At 37.7% G+C, this 26,019-nt stretch overlaps 1 protein-coding gene across 1 annotated transcript in view; it reads right to left on the bottom strand.

The window, feature by feature from the left end:
* Positions 1-597: 597 nt before the first annotated feature.
* Positions 598-26,019, bottom strand: part of LOC113019084 (uncharacterized) — a 93,691-nt gene continuing 68,269 nt past the window's right edge. Inside the window, exons 47-56 of the mRNA XM_026162596.1 lie at positions 14,212-14,241; positions 13,265-13,420; positions 12,994-13,161; positions 10,191-10,220; positions 9,766-9,807; positions 4,832-4,870; positions 1,756-1,911; positions 1,492-1,659; positions 754-1,350; positions 598-647 (exon numbers count right to left, since the gene is read on the bottom strand). Of these exons, the coding sequence (XP_026018381.1) occupies positions 761-1,350; positions 1,492-1,659; positions 1,756-1,911; positions 4,832-4,870; positions 9,766-9,807; positions 10,191-10,220; positions 12,994-13,161; positions 13,265-13,420; positions 14,212-14,241 (1,379 nt within the window). The 3' untranslated portion in view covers positions 598-647; positions 754-760. The remainder of the gene's footprint in view (positions 648-753; positions 1,351-1,491; positions 1,660-1,755; positions 1,912-4,831; positions 4,871-9,765; positions 9,808-10,190; positions 10,221-12,993; positions 13,162-13,264; positions 13,421-14,211; positions 14,242-26,019) is intronic.

Below are 26,019 nucleotides of genomic sequence, written 5' to 3' on the forward strand. Positions count from 1 at the left end.
TTGCCCAAGGACACAACGACCGAGACTGTCCAAGCCGGGGCTCGAACCAGCAACCTTCCGATTACAAGGCGAACTCCCAACTCTTGAGCCACGATCGCCCCTAGCTGACTTCTCTCTAGTCTGCTTTGATCTTAGTCTCTTCCTCTCCATGGAGTGTTCTGCGTATTGTAGCCAAGTATCTCAAAAGGTCACTCAAGGACCACTATAGATCAGCTGGTAAGTTTTTAGTGATTGTCACACTAGGGATTATACGTAATGATGTAGGAGACTTTCCCTTCATGTAGTCCTAAAATTCAGCCACAGAGGGTGTAGGTTTTCAACTTAGGCATAATCCTTTCTTTCAGGTCACCTGCTTTCGAATTCAGTGCCTTCAACACACCAGTTGTTCTTGGAGGTTGTTAACTAATCTCATTGGGTTAGGATGATAATATCCCCCCATAACTAGTTAACACTAAAATATCAGTTTTGTGAAAGGACTTTGCAAAAACAGGTGGAATGTTTCAATAACCATACTATAAAAGGAGTGGAAGACGAAGAAAAAAAAAACCTTGTTAGGAATAGTTAAGTTAATAAAACAAAGACATTGTGAGTTACCGGAAATTAATTAATTTTGTTTCTATTCCTTGGTTTGTTCCTTCAAGTCTGATCTGTTTGAGACAATGACAAAACACAAGAATTAATATCCCATACAGTTAGTAGATTGAGAACACAAGAAAACTAAATGACACAGAAAAACAGCAAATAAAGACTTACAGTTTCTTTAACAGTTTTGGTGAAATTCATTGGTTTCCTGATTGTATTCTTCCTTGAATTCAACATCCATAGTTATGTTAAATGTCTTTGTTATCAGTGTAGTTGTTTTTGTCGTTGATGTTGTTGTGGTCGATGTTGTTGTCGTCGATGTTGTTGTTGTTGTTGATGTTGGAGTTGTCGTCGATGTTATGTTTGCTGTTGGTATTGGCGGTGCTATTGTGCTTGTTGTTTGTGTTGTCGCTGCTATTGAGCTTGTTGTCGATGTTGTGTTTGTTGTTGGTGTTGTCGCTGATGATGTGTTTGTTGCTGGTGTTTTCGCTGATGTTGTTGTTGATGTTGTTGTTGTCGTCGATGTTGTGTTTGTTGTTGGTGTTGTTGCTGATATTGTGCTTGTTGTCGATGTTGTGTTTGTTGTTGTTGTTGTTGTCGTCGATGTTGTGTTTGTTGTTGGTGTTGTCGCTGATGTTGTGTTTGTTGTTGGTGTTGTCATCGATGTTGTGCTTGTTGTTGGTGTTGTCGTCGATGTTGTGTTTGTTGTTGTGTTTGTAATTGTTGGTATTGATGATGTAGTTGTAATAGTTGGACATGGATTAAAAGCTGTGAAGAATAAATTAAAATCCATGGAAAAAGAAGGAAATTAGTCCAAAAGAAATTAATTTATTCAAGACATATTTGAATACATTCTGTGAGTATATAACCACACTCTGGTCACGTAAAAATTATTTGCTAAATCCTTACTTGAAATTGGTTCACAGAACTCTCCACCAGGAGGAAGCCCTTTGATGCATTCACAGGTTTGGGAGGTGACATTACTGCATGCACCGTATTGGCCACACTTCTCACATGACCAGGCAAACTGGTCCTCACATTGACACTGCAGTCCTCCAGTGGAGTTTGGATAGCACCCTGATAAACACATTTAAGACAATCACCAAACACAGCTCATAAATCATGCACCAGAGTATGAACACATTTAAATGTGACTGAGCACAAAATTCTTACATGTGGTGAAGTTCAAGTCTTCTAGTATTAAAGACCCAGTGATGTTTTGGGGGAAGGACACATTTTCCACATAGCCTCTAAACAGATCAATGAAATTTGAGGGCAGACTGGATATTGGGAAGAGCAAGTTCAAGTCTATATAAAACTCCACTGGCTCTGTAGAGGAGACAAGAAGAAAATCATCACAAAACTCTTTCACAATTATGAGAAACAACATTTACATAAATTGTTTATGAACAAGCACAACATTTATCTAACATGTATGTTTTTGCTTCTATTGAGACATGCAAGACCAGAAGTAGTAGGGAAGTAAAGGGCCACACCTCTTAATTTTTTAATTTCGATTTTTTTCAGCTCCATTTTCACAGGTGTAAAAACATTATCTAGCCATGCAGTCCACCTTTTTCAAACATTTATGAAAGGATGGATCTTTCTAACGAGCTCACTAACTCACTAACTACTGAGGTCCAAACCTCCTCTGGCATCAGCTTAAATACATGAGTTTTCTTGGCTGGGCAGCTGCAGCTGATCCAATCAAACATAAATTATTAAATTTTGAAAAACAACATTGATTTTGATGCAAATGTTTATTATAATGATGAATAATATTCTAAATGTTATTCAATAAGAAATTTAATAGTATTTGCATATTGCATTTAAATAGTAGAAGCATTTATATAAATCTTGTTGAAATTGGAAATTATTTAAAAACATTAAATCATTGGTTTCAAGTGACCTAGTAAACCTAGTCAGATTACCAAAGACAGTACTATCCTTATTGACAAAATTGATTTTCCGAATGCTCATTTTTCAATAACAAGTGGATTTCTTTTGACTTATTGAAGTTATCATCTCCCTATTTTTTGGATTATACATGATTCAGATGTTAAGTGTTCATTTAGTGTGAGTGAACCACCTTAAAAATAGTAAGGCTAAGAACACAAGAAAGAATTACGGCATTGAAGACATATAAATAAATCAAAATTGGGATGACGTATATATTGATGACCCAAGTCAAACATAAAATGAAAATGTGAAAAAGTTTTCTTGAAGATATCAATAAATATTTTGTAAGAATAACTCCAAAGTTGGCTGGTAAAACTATGATCTTTTTTCTGTCTGCTGCACCCTGGAATTGCTTTCAGTGAACAGCTTGAAGATAATTGCTTAACATTAATACTAGTGGTGCAACAGATCACGGTTGATCCGTAATCCGAACCGATCCCACTCTACAGTTTGGCACGCACGTGATCCGAAGATTCGAAAAAGAAGAAAAAAAGTATGTGTATGGTGGGTTTGGTGGGTCTGCCAAGTGATAGATATGGCCAGCGCTAGCGGTCTAAGTGGAGGAGCAGAGGAGTTTGCGGTATTTAAGCAGCCCTTTGCTGCCCATTCGACCAGGCAAAAGCTATTACAAAAGCTATTGGGGTGTTTAGCTGCAGACGGGAGGCCATATTTCATTGTGCAAAACAAGGGGTTTAAACTATGATGAACATGCTTGAGCCACGCTATGATATCCTGTTTGCGTCCACTTTAGTGGCAAGATCGTTTCAAGCATGTATGAGCAGGAAGAGATTTAAGTTGTGGCTGAACTGTCCCAGGCATCTTCTATTGCCCTAACTACTACAAATAGGTGTAGCAACGGAAAGCTACGTGACCGTGACTGCTCATTATATCACAGCGGAGTGCAATATAATGAGCAGTGTGTATTATTGTAGGGTCTACCTTACAATATAAAGTGCCTTGAGGCGACTGTTGTTGTGATTTGGCGATTTATAAATAAAATTGAATTGAATTGAGTGGTAGATACAAAGCCTTATACTGTCCTATATTGAACCATAATTGCTTTTTTAAAATAATTGCATGGAATGAGTGTTGAGTTGAATGTTTTGAACAGGCAAAAAAGACTTCAATAAGTAAATGTTAATTTTTTTAATTTTTTTGTTTTTACTGATGCGAAAATTGATCCAATCCGTGACTTAAAACCGTGATCCAATCCAAACCGTGACATTTTTGATCAGTTGCAGCATTAATTAACACTACTACTACTACTACTACAACTAATAATAATATAGTCCTGCTGCAGTCGATTTCAGAACTTGGTGCAGCAGCTCTACAGGTCATTTGAGAGTGCCTCCCAGATGACCAAAATCCTCACTATTTTGCTAAGGGAGAGACACTTCAGACACGCTAAAACAATAAGCTTATTTCTGCTTATATCTGCAATCTAATTTGTTCAGTCACTACACAGAGATCATGACAGTGTCACGGTTAGAACCTGATTCGAATGCTTAAAGATCAGCTCTTTTAACCACAGCAGGTAGCTGAAAAAGTTCAACTCTACAAGAACATCGAGTTGATCCAGACCTTGTTAAAAAGATCGGCACAGCTAAAAAAAAAAAAAAAAAAAAAAAGACAGAGAAGATATAAAGGGGACAGAACATGGAGAATATTTAAGGTCATAGATACCCAGGTATAGCAGAACTGAAAGATGTAGTAGTGACAGTCAAAAGAGCTTCACCATAAAAACACTATAAGAATTCCAAAGGATTTGCTCCTGACTCAGAAAGACATTAACTAGGACTAGTTTACTAGTTTATGAAAACAACAGAACATACAGTACAGTATTTAGAGATTTGAAGGATGGGACTCTGTTAGAATTACAAGACTTGGAAAGAACTAAGAAAACTTCAAGTTGCAGTGTTAATCAGATATTTCAGGAATGTGGTTTCCCTTAAACAGACAAATACAAATGACAATGAATCCACATTTTTGCACAGATTTTTGGCCTGTGAGCCCCTGAATGGCCCACTGAATGACCAAATGAAAGACCCACTGACGGCCCACTGAACTGAATTTGGTGGTGAAAAATGTTTGTTATGTTAATTTAAGAGCTGTTAACACTGACTGGTCAGTTTTGACCGGGGACACTAAAGTAAGGGGATGGGGTGCACAAAACCGGACGGTTAAATAGCGGTGTAGTTACAACAGCGGTGATGCAGTTTTTTACATTTTAAAGTGCAAGTGATGATCAAGAGCTCAAAGACATTTATACTTTTCATTTGATATGTCATACCATATGGTGAAGTAGGAATTGTTGCTTCTGTTGTTGTGACTGTGAAAACAGAAAAAAGCAGTAGTTCAGATTTCAGTATACTTTTCTAATGCAGCCAAATAAATAGCTGTGTTGGTACAACAAAAGTCATTCATGTTTTAGATTTTACAGTGCAACTGATAATCTGGAGCTCACACAAGGACATTTATTCTTCATGTTACATTTCGAAAGCCATACCGGTTGTTGCTGTAGTAAAGGGTGGGGTTGATGGAGTTATAACTATGGAAACAGCAGCAATTTAGATTTTAGCATACTTTTTTATCTTTCAAAATCATATTTTCCAATGCAGCCACAAAATCTAATGTACATCATCCGTGCAACATTACATATTATGTCTGTTGCAACTTATATATTATGTTTTGAATATCAGGTGTTTGCTTTAAGGACATGCAGCAGAACACTTCAATTGTTGTGGTTACATATTATCCCCGTATAAGCTTTGGTCAGTAAAGGTAGCTTAAATTTATATTTGAAGCTATATAAATTATTAACACAAATTGAATTGTTGAAAGATTGTTTAAGTACAGTTTGTAAGTAAAATGACTACACATCTTTGTAATGAAATTTACTGGGGAAAAAAATACTTTAAAGAATGAACAAAGAAGCAAGAAGGATGTTCACATACCAGGAGTTGTTGTTGGACATGAAGCAACATCTATGGAGGAAAATTATGACTTTAAAATGTTCATTTTCTAGTGAATGATAAAAATGATTAATGGCAAAGAAGAAAAAAACAAATGAAAGACAGACAAAAGAAAAAAGAACACGCCCTCATTTCTAACAACAAAAGGTTCACGCTGAAGCAGATGTTTAATAAATGATTCTAAGTAACCATAATTCTATGTTGTGCTGGTCAGACACATTTATTAATGTTTTTGGTGAAAGCACTTATCTTTTGCAACAGCTGGAAGATTTCAGTGCTTACTTGTGATTAGTTTACAGAACTCTCCCTTAGAAGGAAGGAAATGTGAAGGGATTTCTATGTTAAGAATAAAATAGAAAATGTATTAAAGTGATTTTAGAGTTTAGACTGGGAGGGTTGAGAGAATGATAGGTTGTGCTTCGACATTGGATGATTTAATGTAAACAACATCATTTAATATGTAGATCTGTATTGGTGTAACTCCTTTCCAGGCAACTAAAACTGACACAGTTATATAAACAAATGTATGGATCTAGGTTGGAGCTTCCATTAACAGCTGTGGATGGCAGGACTTAACCTGCCAGGCTCCTCAGGTTCAACTATTTGTTAGAGTGCCTGGGTCATCGATCCAGTGGTTTGTAGTTTTGGTTCTTTGATTTTGTTTAAGGAAAAGCTAGAATATAATGAATTTGATTTTGTTTATTTCATTATATTCTAGCTTTTCCTTATGGGTTAAAGGATTATTCTTAGTTTAGGTTCTTTGTGTGGGTTTTGTTAGAGTTTTAGTGTTCTGGTTTGTGATCTGTGATCCCCGTGCGTCTCTGTGTTATGTTTCCTGTTTTACTTTGAAGGTCCATGTCTGCTTCCCTTGTCTCGTTAGCCCTGATTTGCCGCAGCTGTGTTTCCCTCCTGTTTCCCATTCCCTGATTGCTCCCTCTGTGTATTTAAGCCCTGTGTTTTCATCTGTCTGTGTCGCGATCTCCCTTATCTACTCTCATCTTGCTGTGTGTTCAGCCAGCCAGCCAGCCAGCCAGCCAGCCAGCCAGCCAGCCAGCCAGCCAGCCATCCATTAAGACACTCATGTCTTAATGTTCTGAAATAACCTCAGACCTATAATTACAATTGGATGGGAACAATCAGTAATGAAGCTTGGGCACGGAGTTTATTAAATAAAATTTGTGCAAGATCAATTAATTGCACTATTATTTAACTCTTTGTTGTCTGCAGTCTGGTTTTGCTTTTAGTGGACAGCTTGGAGATACTTGCCTAATAAGAAAGTAATGCCATCCCACAGTCCTGTGTACACCCTCAAAACAACCCTTTTGCCCTTCTCATCATGGCTATGTGGTCATGGTGAAAATTAATAAAGTTGGAGTCAACACTATGCATTTAGCAGTACTGCTCAAGAGAAGTGAGAATCAATAGAGTAACCTTTTTCAGGTGTCATGAGATTTAAAAGTAAGCTCAACAAATGTAAGCAAATACAAAATTTGTCTGTGCAGTTTGGATAGTAGGGTATCTTGCTACGGTAAATATACCATTTCTCTGTTTCCTATGACGAGAAAAAAAACCTTAATATGCAAAAAATAGAGAGAAAGACCTAAGAGAGGACTGGAACGGAGAAGTTAAAGCTAAAGTCCTTTTGTCATACTGTAAAAAGACAAAAACAAACAAACCAAAGTTTAATCATTATTTTTGGTTGGTTAATTTGCACTTTTGCGGTGCGTGTGCTGCAGAGCAATGAGTTAGAAATTGGCCCGTGACAGAAGCTTACTTGCGATTGGTTCACAGAACTCTCCACCAGGAGGAAGCCCTTTGATGCATTCACAGGTTTGGGAGGTGACATTATTGCATGCACCGTATCGGCCACACTTGTCACATGACCAGGCAAACTGGTCCTCACATTGACACTGCTGTCCTCCAGTGGAGTTTGGATAGCACCCTGATAAACACATTTAAGACAATCACCAAACACAGCTCACAAATCATGCACCAGAGTATGAACACATTTAAATGTGACTGAGCACAAAATTCTTACATGTGGTGAAGTTCAAGTCTTCTAGTATTAAAGACTCGGTGATGTTTTGGGGGAAGGACACATTTTCCACATAGCCTCTAAACAGATCAATGAAATTTGAGGGCAGACTGGATATTGGGAAGAGCAAGTTCAAGTCTATATTAAACTCCACTGGCTCTGTAGAGGAGACAAGAAGAAAATCATCACAAAACTCTTTCACAATTATGAGAAACAACATTTACATAAATTGTTTATGAACAAGCACAACATTTATCTAACATGTATGTTTTTGCTTCTATTGAGACATGCAAGACCAGAAGTAGTAGGGAAGTAAAGGGCCACACCTCTTAATTTTTTAATTTAGATTTTTTTTCAGCTCCATTTTCACAGGTGTAAAAACAGTATCTAGCCATGCAGTCCACCTATTTCAAACATTTATGAAAGGATGGATCTTTCTAACGAGCTCACTAACTCACTAACTACTGAGGTCCAAACCTCCTCTGGCATCAGCTTAAATACAGTGGGGCAAAAAAGTATTTAGTCAGCCACCGATTGTGCAAGTTCCCCCACCTAAAATGATGACAGAGGTCAGTAATTTGCACCAGAGGTACACTTCAACTGTGAGAGACAGAATGTGAAAAAAAAATCCATGAATTCACATGGTAGGATTTGTAAAGAATTTATTCGTAAATCAGGGTGGAAAATAAGTATTTGGTCAATAACGAAAATACAACTCAATACTTTGTAACATAACCTTTGTTGGCAATAACAGAGGTCAAACGTTTACTATAGGTCTTTACCAGGTTTGCACACACAGTAGCTGGTATTTTGGCCCATTCCTCCATGCAGATCTTCTCGAGAGCAGTGATGTTTTGGGGCTGTCGCCGAGCAACACGGACTTTCAACTCCCGCCACAGATTTTCTATGGGGTTGAGGTCTGGAGACTGGCTAGGCCACTCCAGGACTTTCAAATGCTTCTTACGGAGCCACTCCTTTGTTGCCCGGGCGGTGTGTTTTGGATCATTGTCATGTTGGAAGACCCAGCCTCGTTTCATCTTCAAAGTTCTCACTGATGGAAGGAGGTTTTGGCTCAAAATCTCACGATACATGGCCCCATTCATTCTGTCCTTAACACGGATCAGTCGTCCTGTCCCCTTGGCAGAAAAACAGCCCCATAGCATGATGTTTCCACCCCCATGCTTCACAGTAGGTATGGTGTTCTTGGGATGCAACTCAGTATTCTTCGTCCTCCAAACACGACGAGTTGAGTTTATACCAAAAAGTTCTACTTTGGTTTCATCTGACCACATGACATTCTCCCAATCCTCTGCTGTATCATCCATGTGCTCTCTGGCAAACTTCAGACGGGCCTGGACATGCACTGGCTTCAGCAGCGGAACACGTCTGGCACTGCGGGATTTGATTCCCTGCCGTTGTAGTGTGTTACTGATGGTGACCTTTGTTACTTTGGTCCCAGCTCTCTGCAGGTCATTCACCAGGTCCCCCCGTGTGGTTCTGGGATCTTTGCTCACCGTTCTCATGATCATTTTGACCCCACGGGATGAGATCTTGCGTGGAGCCCCAGATCGAGGGAGATTGTCAGTGGTCTTGTATGTCTTCCATTTTCTGATGATTGCTCCCACAGTTGATTTTTTCACACCAAGCTGCTTGCCTATTGTAGATTCACTCTTCCCAGTCTGGTGCAGGTCTACAATACTTTTCCTGGTGTCCTTCGAAAGCTCTTTGGTCTTGGCCATGGCAGAGTTTGGAGTCTGACTGTTTGAGGCTGTGGACAGGTGTCTTTTATACAGATGATGAGTTCAAACAGGTGCCATTCATACAGGTAACGAGTGGGGGACAGAAAAGCTTCTTACAGAAGACGTTACAGGTCTGTGAGAGCCAGAGATTTTCCTTGTTTGAGGTGACCAAATACTTATTTTCCACCCTAATTTACGAATAAATTCTTTACAAATCCTACCATGTGGATTCATGGATTTTTTTTTCACATTCTGTCTCTCACAGTTGAAGTGTACCTCTGGTGCAAATTACTGACCTCTGTCATCATTTTAAGTGGGGGAACTTGCACAATCGGTGGCTGACTAAATACTTTTTTGCCCCACTGTAGCTGTGTTGGTACAACAAAAGTCATTCATGTTTTAGATTTTACAGTGCAACTGATAATCTGGAGCTCACACAAGGACATTTATTCTTCACGTTACATTTCAAAGGCCTTACCGGTTGTTGCTGTAGTAAAGGGTGGGGTTGATGGTGTTATAACTATGGAAACAGCAGCAATTTAGATTTTAGCATATTTTTTTATCTTTCAAAATCATATTTTCCAATGCAGCCACAAAATCTAATGTACATCATCTGTGCAACATTACATATTATGTCTGTTGCAACTTATATATTATGTTTTGAATATCAGGTGTTTGCTTTAAGGACATGCAGCAGAACACTTCAAGTGTTGTGGTTACATATTATCCCCGTATAAGCTTTGGTCAGTAAAGGTAGCTTAAATTTATATTTGAATAGATAAATGATTAACACAAATAGAATTGTTGACAGATTTTAGGTTAATAAGTACAGTGACTACACATTTGTTAATGACGTTTACTGCAAAAAAATACTTTAAAGAAGCAAGAAGAATGTTCTCATACCAGGAGTTGTTGTTGGACATGAAGAAACATCTGTGGAGGAAAATTATGGTTTTAAAATTTTCATTTTCTAGTGAATGACAAAAATGAATAACAGCAAAGATGAAAACCAGAAATAGACAATAAAAAAAAAGGAAACAAGAACACAAATACACCCTTATTTCTAACAACAGGTTTATATTAGAGTTAAAATGTTATAGGTTACCATTTCAAAAGCTAAAATGGCTTGGCTTGCTCCCTATGTAACCTACGCATATGAGCACGTGCATGAACTTCATAAAGGGAACAAGCAGCCTTGAGAAGAACAGACTGCACTCAATAAAGGAAGCCACCTGGCGTCACAAGATAACGACAACATCATGGGAGGCTGCATTCACATCGTATGACAACGCTTGCACAACATGCTTTGTAACCATATATTGTGTCTTAGCTAACATAGCAACAAGCTTCATGAATATTCATGAGTATAAACAATAAAAGCAGCTTGCAGAGGGAAGCAAGTTGAAGTGGTTTGGAGACAACGGCTTCCCTTGCGGTGAGTGAAAATTTGAGCTCTGTGTGACCTCGTTCCTGGGTGAGTTTCTTTTTATCCAGCAGTATCAGGGGTAAAACTGTGACATTAAATTGGTCCTTCGAGCCGGATTCTAGTTCATCGGGGAGGAGAACGATGGGCTGAAGTCTCACGTCAGCCAGGAATACTTATCAAAAGACCTAGGGCACAAGATTTTCTGCCAGGCCGGTTGAATAGCATCTGCCTTCCCCCCAGCGGGCACGGATGTATGGATTCAAGACTGAGACCACGCGGTAACAACTTCACGTAAGTACAAAGGGGACAGCCCTGTAAACCGTGTTCCGTATATGCAGAGTAGTTTGGAACTACTGTACGTCTCTCTGGGAGAGCCAACGAAAGAAGTGTTTGTTGCTTTGTAAGGTAAAGCCGCGACCGTGAAGCCCGGTGTCCGGGACACCACCTGGCTGTCGTCACGGATGACTAGAAGTCTTTCAGAGAAAGCCACGAGCCGGGATTGTGAGGTCCGGGACTCTGTGCGGCCATCGTCTGGGACGTCAGGGAAAGTGAAATAAAAGTGAATAACGTTGTGTGTGCTCATGTGAGTGAGTGTGAAACAGGCACATTGTCTGTGGCACCAATTATTGTCAAAATGCAAAATCAGGCGAGTAAGACTGCCTCAGGGGGGGATGAGAAATTTATGGAAAAACACTCCCCAGGGAGCACACAAAGTGAAAATATGTTGGTAAAAAATTTAGTAAAACAGAAAAATAAATACCAAAGTAGATATCATAGAAACCTGATTGTATTATGTGAGATTTATACACTGTCTTAGCCCATGTTATACCTCTGATTTAAGCTTATGAAATTATTATATAGGTTTAGGTCTGTGAAGGTTCTCAGTCATCCAGGTCATCGTAGTCAAATGAGTTTGCAAAGAAAAGCATCTGGACTTCTTTAAGTTGCTTGAAGACGTTTCACCTCTCATCCGAGAAGCTTCTTCAGTTCTAAGGTCAAATGGTGGAGAGTCCCAGATATAAACCTAGTGGGAGTGACCCCCCACAGAGGGACAAAAGGACCCACTGATGATCCTCTAATCGCCTGAGCCAAGGTGTGAAACTGGGTGTGGGTCCCAATCAGCCAGAGTTTCGGGTGTGTTCATTGTGAAACCTGGCCCCACCTTATCATGCGAATTCCTGAGATCAGATGGCCCAGGATGTGAGTGGGCGTTAAGGCGTCTGGGAAGGGATCTCAAAACTGGATCAAAAAAGTCATTCTGAAAAACTCAATGAATTCTGAAAAGGCTGGTATTGTGATAGCAATAAACAAGTTTTTTTTAAAGAAATTGTTACTTTTCTCTATGTTTTATGAAATCTGGGAGTGGTTTTATTATTCTTTAGTGAAACAAGCAAAAAAAAAAAAAAAAAGAGCTCTCCAGTGAGAAGAAGCCCTTTTATGTACCTACAGGTTTGTGAGGTGATATTACTGCAGAGTGCAAGATATTTAAAAGTAGAATAGGAGGCAGAGCCTTCAGTTTTCAGACTCCTCCTCGGGGAAACCATGGAACCAGCTCACTTTTTGAATAAAAAAAAAATACACTCATGTCTTAATGTTTTGAAATAATCTCAGACCTATAATTATAATTGGATGGGAACAATCAGTAATGAAGCTTGGGCACGGAGTTTATTAAATAAAATTTGTGCAAGATCAATTAATTGCACTATTATTTAACTCTTTGTTGTCTGCAGTCTGGTTTTGCTTTTAGTGGACAGCTTGGAGATACTTGCCTAATAAGAAAGTAATGCCATCCCACATTCCTGTGTACACCCTCAAAACAACCCTTTTGCCCTTCTCATCATGACTATGTGGTCATGGTGGAAATTAATAAAGTTGGAGTCAACACTATGCATTTAGCAGAACTGCTCAAGGAAAGTGAGAATCAATAGAGTAACCTTTTTCAGGTGTCATGAGATTTAAAAATAAGCTCAACAAATGTAAGCAAATACAAAATTTGTCTGTGCAGTTTGGATCGTAGGGTATCTTGCTACGGTAAATATACCATTTCTCTGTTTCCTATGACGAGAAAAAAAACCTTAATATGCAAAAAATAGAGAGAAAGACCTAAGATAGAGAGGACTGGAACGGAGAAGTTAAAGCTAAAGTCCTTTTGTCATACTGTAAAAAGACAAAAACAAACAAACCAAAGTTTAATCATTATTTTTGGTTGGTTAATTTGCACTTTTGCGGTGCGTGTGCTGCAGAGCAAGGAGTTAGAAACTCGCCATGACAGAAGCTTACTTTCGATTGGTTCACAGAACTCTCCACCAGGAGGAAGCCCTTTGATGCATTCACAGGTTTGGGAGGTGACATTACTGCATGCACCGTATCGGCCACACTTCTCACATGACCAGGCAAACTGGTCCTCACACTGACACTGCAGTCCTCCAGTGGAGTTTGGATAGCACCCTTTTTAAGACAACACAAAACACAATTCATAAGGCATACAGGATCACATGAACACTATTACACATGACTGATTACAAAGTTTAAATTAACATCAAGTCCTTACATGTGGTGAAGGTCAGGTTTTTCAGTGTTAAAGACTCAGTGATGATTGGGGTTAGGGAGACATTTCTCACAATGTGTCTGAGTACATCACTGAAATCTGGGGCCACACTGGATGCTGGGATGTGCAGTTCAAGGACTATATCAAAGTCTATTGGTGCTGTGAAGCAGAAAAAGGGGGGAATCCATCACATATACATAACACAATGATAGGAGATGATATTTACAAGAAAATGCTGACAAAAGCTGTCACTTATATGGCCCCTGTTTATTACATAGACACAATTTTGATGATGCATCTGCTCCCCACTTCCACACTGTTCTAATCTGGCACTGTCAAACCTTATTTACTACCACTTAAACTGAAAGTTGAAATACAGCTAATTGAGTCACAAGTCACATGTGCTTCTAGATCATTTAAAGAGCTGTATTGTTGAAACAAAAGTGATTTTTTTTTTTTTTTTTAGATTTAATAGTGCAAGTCATAATCTGGAGCTCACACAAAGACCTTCATTCTTCACTATACATTTCCAATGTCTTACTGTATGTTGGTGTAGGTGATGTTGTTGATGGTGTTGTGACTATGGAAACAGGGAACGAAGCTATTTCTATTCTTCAAATTATTTTTTTCAAATGCAACCATAATATGTAATTTACATCATCCTTGCAAAATTACATATTATGTCTTTAATATCAAGTATTTGCTTTAAAGAGATGAAGCAAACACTTCAAGTGCTGGGGTTATATGTTATCCCCATATAAGCTTTGGTCAATAAAGGTAGCTTAAATTTATATTTGAAGCTATATAAATTATTAACACAAATTGAATTGTTGAAAGATTGTTTAAGTACAGTTTGTAAGTAAAATGACTACACATCTTTGTAATGAAATTTACTGGGGAAAAAAATACTTTAAAGAATGAACAAAGAAGCAAGAAGGATGTTCACATACCAGGAGTTGTTGTTGGACATGAAGCAACATCTATGGAGGAAAATTATGACTTTAAAATGTTCATTTTCTAGTGAATGATAAAAATGATTAATGGCAAAGAAGAAAAAAACAAATGAAAGACAGACAAAAGAAAAAAGAACACACCCTCATTTCTAACAATGACAAAAGACAAAAGACAAACAAACCAAAGTTTAATCATTATTTTTGGTTGGTTAATTTGCACTTTTGCGGTGCGTGTGCTGCAGAGCAAGGAGTTAGAAACTGGCCCGTGACAGAAGCTTACTTGCGATTGGTTCACAGAACTCTCCATCAGGAGGAAGCCCTTTGATGCATCCACAGGCTTGTGAGGTGACATTACTGCATGCACCGTATCGGCCACACTTGTCACATGACCAGGCAAACTGGTCCTCACATTGACACTGCAGTCCTCCAGTGGAGTTTGGATAGCACCCTGATAAACACATTTAAGACAATCACCAAACACAGCTCATAAATCATGCACCAGAGTATGAACACATTTAAATGTGACTGAGCACAAAATTCTTACATGTGGTGAAGTTCAAGTCTTCTAGTATTAAAGACTCAGTGATGTTTTGGGGGAAAGTCACATTTTCCACATAGCCTCTAAACAGATCAATGAAATTTGAGGGCAGACTGGATATTGGGAAGAGCAAGTTCAAGTCTATATAAAACTCCACTGGCTCTGTAGTGGAGACAAGAAGAAAATCATCACAAAACTCTTTCACAATTATGAGAAACAACATTTACATAAATTGTTTATGAACAAGCACAACATTTATCTAACATGTATGTTTTTGCTTCTATTGAGACATACAAGACCAGAAGTAGTAGGGAAGTAAAGGGCCACACCTCTTAATTTTTTAATTTAGATTTTTTTTCAGCTCCATTTTCACAGGTGTAAAAACAGTATCTAGCCATGCAGTCCACCTTTTTCAAACATTTATGAAAGGATGGATCTTTCTAACGAGCTCACTAACTCACTAACTACTGAGGTCCAAACCTCCTCTGGCATCAGCTTAAATACATGAGTGACCTTGGCTGGGCAGCTGCAGCTGCTCCAATCAAACATAAATTATTAAATTTTGAAAAACACATTGATTTTGATGCAAATGTTTATTATAATGATGAATAATATTCTAAATGTTATTCAAGAAGAAATTTAATAGTATTTACATATTGCATTTAAATAGTAGAAGCATTCATATAAATCTTGTTGAAATTGGAAATTATTTAAAAACATTAAATCATCGGTTTCAAGTGACCTAGTAAACCTAGTCAGATTACCAAAGACAGTACTTTCCTGTACTATCCAGTTAATCTGATCAGACCTTTTAATGAAAAACTATTCTTTAATATATGTCACTTAAAGAAAATACAGATGCATATGATACAAAACCACATTAACATGCAGGTTTTTCCATATTGAGCAGTTTTGTAACCTAAAAAGATGATACTAAAAAAAAATACTTTGTATACTTTGTTTTTTCCTAATAAAATGAAATCCTTACAACTAAGTTCTGCTAAGTATTTTCAGGAAATTAAAATTACACCATAGCGCCACATAATTATATGAAAAATGCATGGTAAAGTTAAGAGAATTTTTAGTCAGAGGCTATATTATAAAATGTAACTGATGATGGTGTTTTTGTCTTGTTATCAAACATGTTAAAAAAACAAACATGAAACTTGAAGAATTTTTAACAAAATGCCTTCATTTGCTCACCAGGCAACTGTGAGTGGCAACCTAAAAGTGGAAAAAGACAAAACCAGTTTAGAGAAGATATCTTGTGCTTGTGAGAAAGCAAACATATGAAACGTTGCAGTGAATTCTTAAATCAAAACATTTTTGACAAAAAATGCTGATCTTTGTTAATAATTATTCCATAAAAAATAATATCATTGTGGCGGGGGTGTGGTATTTGGCCTGCTGCGGGGGAGAAAGCGTCACAGCGAGCTCATGGGGCGGCACGGAGGCGGGGAGAACAGGTACATAAATTGACTGTGTCTGCTTTCTGACAGTGACAGCTGGCTGGGAAGGTGTGGCAGCGAGACACAGTGCCTTTGTCCGGAGCCTAGGGTCGAAACCACAGTATTATTTGTCACACAATAAAGCGTCTGTGCTCTGGCAACTGCTGCGTCGAGTTTATGTGCTCCACCTTGGCGGTCCAACGCTACAATCATTTATGGTTGTTTTAGTTCACTCTGTTCAGTATTGTAGTAATAATTATGTTAATCATATTCTGATAACCTCAGCTGAACAATTATTTTATGTTTTATATTATAGATTTGTTAATAAAAAAGTGTTATTGTCACAGATTTACAGCGAGATTTACACACTCAGGTAATCAAACAGAGCTCTCTTCTCAAAGCAATTCACAGATGATGTGTGCTTTGTCCTTGGTAGTGTCACACCCCAATAGTGTATCAGTGTAACGGGTTAATATAGTAAAGGATCATAAACCAAATGTTTCCTAAACCTAATCTAAATATGCTTTGGTGTCAAACAGTCAACATCATTTATAAAGAGAAAAAGTTATTATTTATAATTTTGAATTGTAAGCTCAAAAGTATTTGTACCACCTCCAGGTTCACTGTTGTATCATATTAGCAGCGTGGTATCGACAATACTGATCCGATACCAATACTTTGTACAAAAACTTAGTGTTTTATTATTTTATTAATGATAAACTGCATATTTACCCCAAACAGATTCAAAAACATTAATATTCCCAGATGTCTTCACACTGTGAACATTTCCAATGATTTCAGATTTTAAACTGTTTAAATGTACTTTTATAAATACGATATTAGATATTTATCACAGTATTGACAGAAAAATGTTTCAAATAGTTTACATTTATAGCTCTAATTAATCTTAATTAAACTAGCTAATGAGAAAAAAATAACTGAAGAAAAATCTTTGTTTCTCACCTTTGCAAAAAAGTATGATAATCACATTGAACCAGCACACAAGTTGTTGGAGAGCCATTGCTGACTACACCTCTTTCACGCTTTCTTAGACTTTCCTAAAAAATATGCTCCTCGCATGACGTTCTTCACCATAATGATTATCAGCTTTATGAGTAAAAGAACCAAGTCATACACAATGCTCTTCCTGCTGTCTCTTAGTGTGGTTAAAGAATGCATTCACTGTAATGTTGTGAAGGCAGTTGGACCACATTTCTCCACATGGCTCCCTGACAGACTGTAATCTGTTAAGCTATGATTCAGCTATGATTTTTTTGTTATTATTTGTGTTTCTGTTGTTTTGTTATTATTATGCAGGTTTAGTTTAGTTTTATTGTCAGTGGTTTTGGCAACTTGTATTGGATAGTCATGGTCCCAGCAATTCCTGGGGTCCACCTCCAATCTTAGTTTCACGCATTGCTCTCTCTCTCTGCTCGGGTAGTTGCTGGCTGGCTGTTCTCACTACATACCACCGCCAGCAGGTAAAGCTTTGGGTTTTTCCAGGCTGTAGTTGTTATACCTGTTTCTTGCCTTCTAATGGCTTAATGATAGAACTATAAAGATAATATTCCAGAAACAACTTTTTTCTGAATATAAATATGAGACATGGTCAATACAAAGTCAATAGCACACAGTCTATGCATATTTTGACAGAAACCAAGAAAGGCCGGTGCCAGCATCAGTGTTTGTAGGGCTGGTGTGCAGTGACAACAGGTCTTGTGCCAATAGTTGATTTCCTTGTTGGACTATAATCTGTGAAACATATGCCAAACATATCTATCAGGAATGATATGAAGCAATTTTGAGCCACAAACATTATTCCTGTCACAAGCTGCAATCAGTTATTGGCAAAGTGACTTTTATACAGTATATCCTTCATGTATCCATCTAAAGAGTGTCAGTGACATTAACATGTCTTTTAAGAGCACTCTGGTCATGAGGACAGCAGAAATATAAACAACAAATATAACAGTTTTGCAAAGATATTTTAGATATTTTAGAGGCCAACTATAGATATTATACATAAGAACATTATAGTAACCTATTGGCCAGTGTTTGGTATGCCAGATGGACTTGTTTTCCTTAGGTCTAGAGTTTGCAAGTGCAGTCAGAAGAGTCATTATTTGACACGAAACCAGCCAACTGTGGGTGGCTGTGGCTCAGGTGGTGAAGCAGATCGGCTACTGATTGGTGGTTCAATTCCTGGCTCCCCCAGTCTGCATGCCAAATATCCTTGGGCAAGATACTAACCCCAAATTGCCGATGCTTTCATCGGAGTGTGAGTGTGTGTGAATGGGTGAGTGAGGCATGTTGTATACAGTGCTTTGAATACTCCTCTAGAGTATAAAAGTGCTATATAAGAATCAGTGGCACCCAAGGCACCTGATGGAGCTGACATTAGGAGCTCATCCCAAGACAGTGTGGTGGCTGAGCTGACTTGTATAAGATCTATTCTTGAGCAGGTAGAGCATGACATTAACCCAAGTCCGCCAGCACTTATCTTTATATTTTTACATGCTGTAGTGCCATTTTTGGGAGCATTTCAAGTTGCTATACATCAATACAACCATTATAGCCCAAATTTTAGTAATATGTATGCATTAAATCCATAGAAACTACATAAATTGCATAAAGTGCAATAAACTACAAAAAAATTGAAAATCGTTTTTGGTTTTATTTAGATATATTTCTACTTGGAGAAATTTAAGAGGTTTATTGCTCAAAACTGTAAATACAAAAAAGTTGTACAAAATAGTTTCCAACAAAAGGAAATTTATTTTGAGTGTCTTCATAGTTTCATTTTTGAGATACACCAATTTTATATACTGCAGGAAAAATGAAAATAAATGTTGTAATGCAAATTTTCAAAAAAACACAGCATGTGCATCAAAATAAACTATTTCCAGCAGTGCAATTTGAGTTCTAAGCATCCCAGGAAATATACAGAAAAGAATATAAAGCCAAACATGACTTTTAAAGCATGCTTGAGGCCTAGTAAAATCCCTCAATGAAATGGGATGTCCCCAAAATCATTTTTAGGGTGTCAGATAATGTGTCAGGACTCATTAGATATGTCAAAGAAACTGTTTAACAAACTGTTGATATATTCACTATGGTATTTAAGATCCAATGCACAGCTTTCTTACGTGTCAGGAACTGGTATCACCCTACGAAACAGTCTAGCCCATGCAGAGCGTGCACAAATAATTGTTAGTCAAGTAGCTGTGAAATTTGCATATTATATTTACACTAGTTACATTTAATCATATCAGGACTAGAGAAAAGTTAGAAACTCAGGAATTCATATACACTTTTCCTTTGTTTGTGATGTTTGGGAAGACATGTACATTTTTATCATTTGTAAAAATGATTAGAAAAGTCACATCAATGACCACCTTAACCTAAAACACACTGAACTTTTCAGGCAAAAATAGCCTGACTGTTTAATCAGGCGTTGTTTGTGTTTCTTTGTTAATCCCTCATGGGTGACACAGTTTCGCTCTGCATGTTGAAACTTGGCATGCTCTTGTTGGAGGAGGGCGCTTTTCACCCCTCATTCTCTTGTTCCAAAGCAGCTGTAGGATGAAAGGGCAGAGCACGTCGTACACCCTTGTTGTCTTCCTCAGCATCTAACACAGGGATCTTTCTGAACCCTTTGGGTTATTACTGTGGTTCTGAAATCTTCTTGTCATGACTAGCTGATGATGATTTATTTTGACAATTTATAAAATAGAATTTCAAAAAACAGCTGATCAGCACTGTGTCAGTTCACTTTTTCATGGCACGATCATATTCTGCTCTCTCATCAAAGCCACAGGTGTCTCAGAGACATGCACAAAATGTCCTTGGGCACAAACACCATGAAGTATATGCTAATGGAAACTTCCATCAAGTAACACATAAACAAGTTTAGCCTCAGATGTGTGTTGTGAAGGGGCACATTTAAACCAAACCCACAATCTTTTCTTTGACCTAAACAAAGTAGTTTATGTCCAAACATAACTGGAATTAAAATCGAAGACATGAACAAAGTAGAAGATACACAAAGAAGTACAACAAGTGAAAAAATAGTGAACAATGGTCTCATGGCTGACTAACTTACAACTGCTGGCCTTCCATCCTCCCACCTGAATTATAAGTAGTAACCAAATGTGTGCAGCCACAGGTTTGTGGTTTTGTTTTAATGAGCGAGGTGCTAAATTCGTTACGTTAAAATATTCATAGTGACAAAAGATAAGATAAATAAAGTCATTATGATTCATTTTGATTGAAACTTTGAACATTTATAATATAAAAGCTTTCTGTTCAAATGGACATATTCTCTCAAAACCTTAAATGCCTACTTTATTAAAACAAGTAGAAAAATGTTTGAACTTGAAAGACTTTTGGGATAGTTGCCTAGGAGCTGTCAGCGAGAAAGGAGTCATGTAATCAAAAGTCGTTATTGATTAACCAGTCATCATTCAGAGGTTGACAGAACTTGACGTTTGTTTTTCTGCCAGCTAAGTTGGCAGATCTGCCAATGACTAGTTTTTGTTTTACATCAGTGTTTTTGGAAACCTGCTGAACAACATAAGCTTAGACATAATCATTCTTAAAACATGACATTTCTTGCCTCCATTTCCTTGTTGGGAGCCATGGGGTTTTTTTCTTTCTGCCACCCTCTCTCTTTTTTCTTTTTTTCCCGCTTCAGTGTTGAGCTTTTGTTAGCTAGTGGCTACACAAGCCAGGAAGTACCAACGACCAGATTTGGTGTGTGGTAGTAAGAGGTAAATGAACATTTCTTTTTAATTACTTGAATATACATGAGTGCTTGTGTATAAATACACAAACAATACACATATGCTTTCAATTCTATATTTAAGTGATCTAGGTATCTCTGTTTTGGAAGTTTAGTTAACGCTTATATATTTATATATAAACATATATAAATAAAACCACAGGGTTTTTTTACATTAGTAATTTCTTTTGTGCATAATTTTATATTGTTGTTGATAATAAATTAATTAAAGCAACAAAACAACCTGAAGAGCCAAAGGAGCTGGTTCTCTAAAAAGAACCAGAATTGCCATTGCTAACAAGCACTACCGTCATACAAAATAAATAGGCAGTTTACCCCTTCTGCCTCAGTGCTATTTACAAACGAACACTACAGAAGACACACAGATGCGTGTGCACACACACACACACACACACACACACACACACACACACACACACACACACACACACACACACACACACACACACACACACACAGGGTTTGCTGCCAGTTGCTGCAAGAGTAATGACTAGTGATGTGCGAATCAAGAACGAATCGTTCAATACTCGAGAATCACTTTACTGACTAATGAATCATTATTCACAAGCCCAACTGACTCATTCACTGACTCATCCCTGTTACTGTTAGCAAACTAATTTCATTAGTAGAAATATGTCTAGCTTAAAATTATGTTTATTAAATTTTTTTGCACTCTCTGGGCAACTGACTCAGTGACTCAAATAACACGATTCATTTTGGTGAGTGACTCATTCAAGCTTGATTAAGAAAAGAATAGAATTTACCATCACTAGTAATGACTGATGCTGGAGGAAGTTTTTTCAATGGCCAATGAGCAGCGACCAGGAGACCAGGGACCAGCAGAGTCTTAAAAGAGAGAACACACGCAGAAATCATATTTGGGATGAAACATTTTAGTCGACAAACTATCATTTTGTTTTCCAATATGTCTTTGGCCAATAATAGTATAACTATTAGAGATGGCACGATACCACTTTTTTATGTCCGATACCGATATCGATATCATAAATTTGGATATCTGTCGATACCGATATGAATCCGATATAGTGTTTTTTAATCAACAAAACTGTTTTTTAAATATCTTGCTGCATTTTGTATAAGTTCATACTCAAGTTTAAAACAACAACAACACTAAAGCTATTCTGTTATACCTGTATGCAAAAAAAATATTTCATAGTTCAGCAATACTGATCAATCTAATAAACTTAAACCTACACCATCCTCCCTATTCTGGTATTTTAAAGAGTACTTAGCATAAATATTAAGCAACCTAACTAATAGGGTTCCAACTCCCAGCAACAACAAAAATAAATAAATAAAAAATAGGGAACCACCCCTCACGCGCCACCTCATGATGCTTAATCGACGTAATCAACCTTAATTTGATGCAGTGTGAAAAAAAATGCACAGAAATCAATTATTTTTCAAGAAATATTAAATAGATTCAACATCTTTCTTCAACAAAATTGCAGACTGCACAGATGGTACCTTCCCAAAGGAAAAAGTACTATAGCTTACTAGGGTATATTAGACTTAATAGTTACTATATACAGTAATGGACTTCTATTCATTTTACATCAAATTAAAACTTTGGGTGTCAGATAATTATTTATTAAAAGCTCGACATTTTAAATGAGAATAAGAAAGAAAAGTATGTCTTTGTGCCCCCTTTTCCCTGTTAATGCCCTATCGGCCCCCCTGGCTAAACTTTGCTAGATCCGCCCCTGCACAGTTACCAGCGTCAGCTACGTAGAAAAAGATCCTCGAGTAGAAAGTAATATTAAATACATTCTAACAACAGCTGATCAAGCTTAAACGTGCTGCTGTTGTTCAGCCGCTGGTTTCCTCTTTCTGGTGCAAAGTGGGCCAAAAGCAAACTAGAGACACGGACTCGCGACAGAAAAGCCGATCAGCTGATCATTAAGCAGTTTGACGATTGAAGTAGCAGCAAGAAGAGGCAGTCGCTTGTTAAGCTTAACGCAGGAATGCTTTACAAACATTCAGAGATGGACTTACACACTTGCTTTACTTCTCTCGGGATAACTTTGTCGGAGATGAAATGCCGGGTTGCCAGCGAAGCTCCAAATGCTATCCAGACCACCGACAGGTCCTGCATGCCACAGCTGCTCTATCACGTGATGCATACGTTCTGAGGTGAGTTACGGCGTGTTGCAAGTTTTATGAGGTGCTTTCGTGATATTTAATGGATCGGATTACATTTTTTATTTTTCTCCGATATCCGATCCAGTAATTTAGGTCAGTATCGGACCGATACCGATACGTAATATCGGATCGGTCCATCTCTAATAACTATTACAAAATACTATATAACAATATTGATTAAACATTACCAATGCCAAAATGACTCCATGCAAGCCTCTAATTAACAGTGTAAAGGAGAAGTATTCTACAAAAATGTAAAGAGGTCCAGTTAGAGAAAATGTATCAAAGCAAAGGTTCTGATGATCATAATGTTGAATTATTTAGTGTGATATATGTGTAAACAAACATTTTGACAAGTAATTTGACAAATAATTTATAAACTATTTTTGGTCATGCAACTGACCTTATATGACACATGACCAATGCTCCCTCTAATTTTTCATGTGTCTGAGCAAACACACAAACTCCCTGAGCGGTCTCTTGGACTGCTGACTTGTGTTATGAGTATAAGTCTGTGTTAAGTTCCTGCTGTGCACTGAGCTCCTGACTATGATCTGGAAGAGAGTCCTGTAACTCTTTGTCTGCAAAATATGGTATATATTGGTCAATGCCATACAAGTTATTTTGTAAAAGTAACCTATACTGTGAAAACTAACCTGAAGCTAGAAAGCCTGAGACATAGAGGGAATGACACACCGGAGAGACGCCAAAGTAATGCAGACGACCCGACAAGGAATAAAGGGAACCACAGACTATATATACCCACATGACGAAATGGCAGACAGGCAGGGAACACAGCTGACGCTAATCAGGCGAGACTGGGAGGAAGCAAAACAGAAAACATGAACATAGAACCAAAAACACTAGACACAACACAAGGAACACAAGGCAGGCACATAGTGTTAGGATGCCTGGGTCGTTGACCCAAGGTTTTTGAGTTTATTATTTATTATTTCCAGTCTTTGGTTTCTTTGAGTTCTGTCTTATGGTTTATGTCTCTGTCTTCTCTAGTTGCTCTGTCTCCCCTGTCAGCTGTATCCCCTTGTCTAGTTCGCGTCTCTGTGTATCCTTAGTTCCTATATCCCCGTATCCAGTCAGTGTCTGTGTCTGCCCTGGTCCCACGTCTCTGTTCCCTCTGTTGTAGTGCCTGCATGTGAGTCTGTGTCTTTGTTCAGTCTGTGTTATGTTTCCTGTTTTACTTTGAAAGTCCATGTCTGATGTTAATGTGTTTGGTTTTGCTTCCCCTTGTCTCGTTAGGCCTGATTTGCCCCAGCTGTGTTTTCCTCCTGTTACCCATTCCCTGATTGCTCCCTCTGTGTATTTAAGCCCTGTGTTTCTTTGTGTCTGGGTCGCGATCTACCGTTTACCTAGCTGTGTGTTCTGTCAGTCCTCCGGTTTAAGTTTATTTTGATTTTTTCCAGTTATGTTATGTTTTGAGTTTTACATTAAAGCTGTTTTGAGTTCACGACTGTCTCCGGAGTCTGCACCTTGGGTCCTATTCCTGTCTGCACACAGCTACTCATAACACATAGAGCACTAAAACACTGGAAATTAATAAACACAAAACATGGCCAGATACTCAAGATCGTGGCAAATAGAGGAGACGCAGAAAAGAGGTCCAGCATTTACGTTACTGACTGTTTTAAACTGACAGCACGAGGAGTTCTTCATTGAAGTGGACTACCAATTTAATGAAGAGCCAGACCAGAAGGACCCAAGGTCCTGCTGCAATTTTTGCTGTAAGTTAAATGTGCTTGTAAGCTAACCTGTAACTAACATCCTTAGCTAGCTATCTAAGATGAGGACTCAGCTGTGGGGAAACTCGTTTTGTGAAGTTCGTTTAGCTAATCTGTGGAGGTGAATCAATTTATCCAGACTAAAGAAATCAGGAGAAATGCACCGGGCTGCTCAGTCACTAACTAACTACAGTTACCGTACTTTTATTACGAGTATTATGCTGTAAGAGCAACAGGCTAGACACCCCTTCAGCTCTTGCGCATAAGTAATTATTAAATATGTGCAAACAGCAGCATTTTCTATATCTCTTGCCACATCTGTAACGACAGTAACACCAACTTAAATAAAAGTTTTCAATTTAGTAACCCCTTATTAATCAATATTAAAATAACACAGCCCAATATTTATTCACTGAAACCAACTACTGCCACTTGGCAGGTAAGCAAAAATGTATGTTTAATTTTTAGCACTGACTCTGTACAATTGTCTTTTTTACTGAGTTTGTTTCATGTATTCAGATTTTAAAAAAAACTGTCAGAATGATTTTTAATGCGGTATTGTTCAAAAGTTACATATGCAGTATTCTGTACAATCCTGTGAGAGTAATAATTTTAATAATATTTGTTGTCCAATACTTGGGCAGCAGCTCAAACAATGCTGATAATATCTCCATATGTTGTTGAATACCACCACGCAGGAGCAGACTGAACCAGGACCCATTCCATCGTCTCAGCTTTGGAGATCTCCATTTAAAAAGCACCAACAACTCAAAGGTAAATATTATATTGGAAACTTGCTAGTATATTAGGCTTTTCTTTTTCTTAATAAATAGCTAATAAAATTTATATTTCACAGTTTGTGATTATTCTGTTCTCTTTGTGATTACAGGAGCTGTGTCACATATAGCATTAATAGTAGTGGAACATTCAAGTGGAACAATAAGGCATTTGCATATTTTCTCCACTTGAAAAAATAAATCCGTTGAGCATCTTTCCTGGCTTTCAGAAAACAATTTTGATTGCTAAAGTACCGAATGGAACAGGCAAAAAAAAAAATTACAACAAAAAGTGTGTCAAATATTCACCACAGCATCAGGATCTGCAGCTATTGGGAGCATC

This window comes from Astatotilapia calliptera, chromosome 3, assembly GCF_900246225.1.
Source record: "Astatotilapia calliptera chromosome 3, fAstCal1.2, whole genome shotgun sequence".
NCBI lineage: Eukaryota > Metazoa > Chordata > Actinopteri > Cichliformes > Cichlidae > Astatotilapia > Astatotilapia calliptera.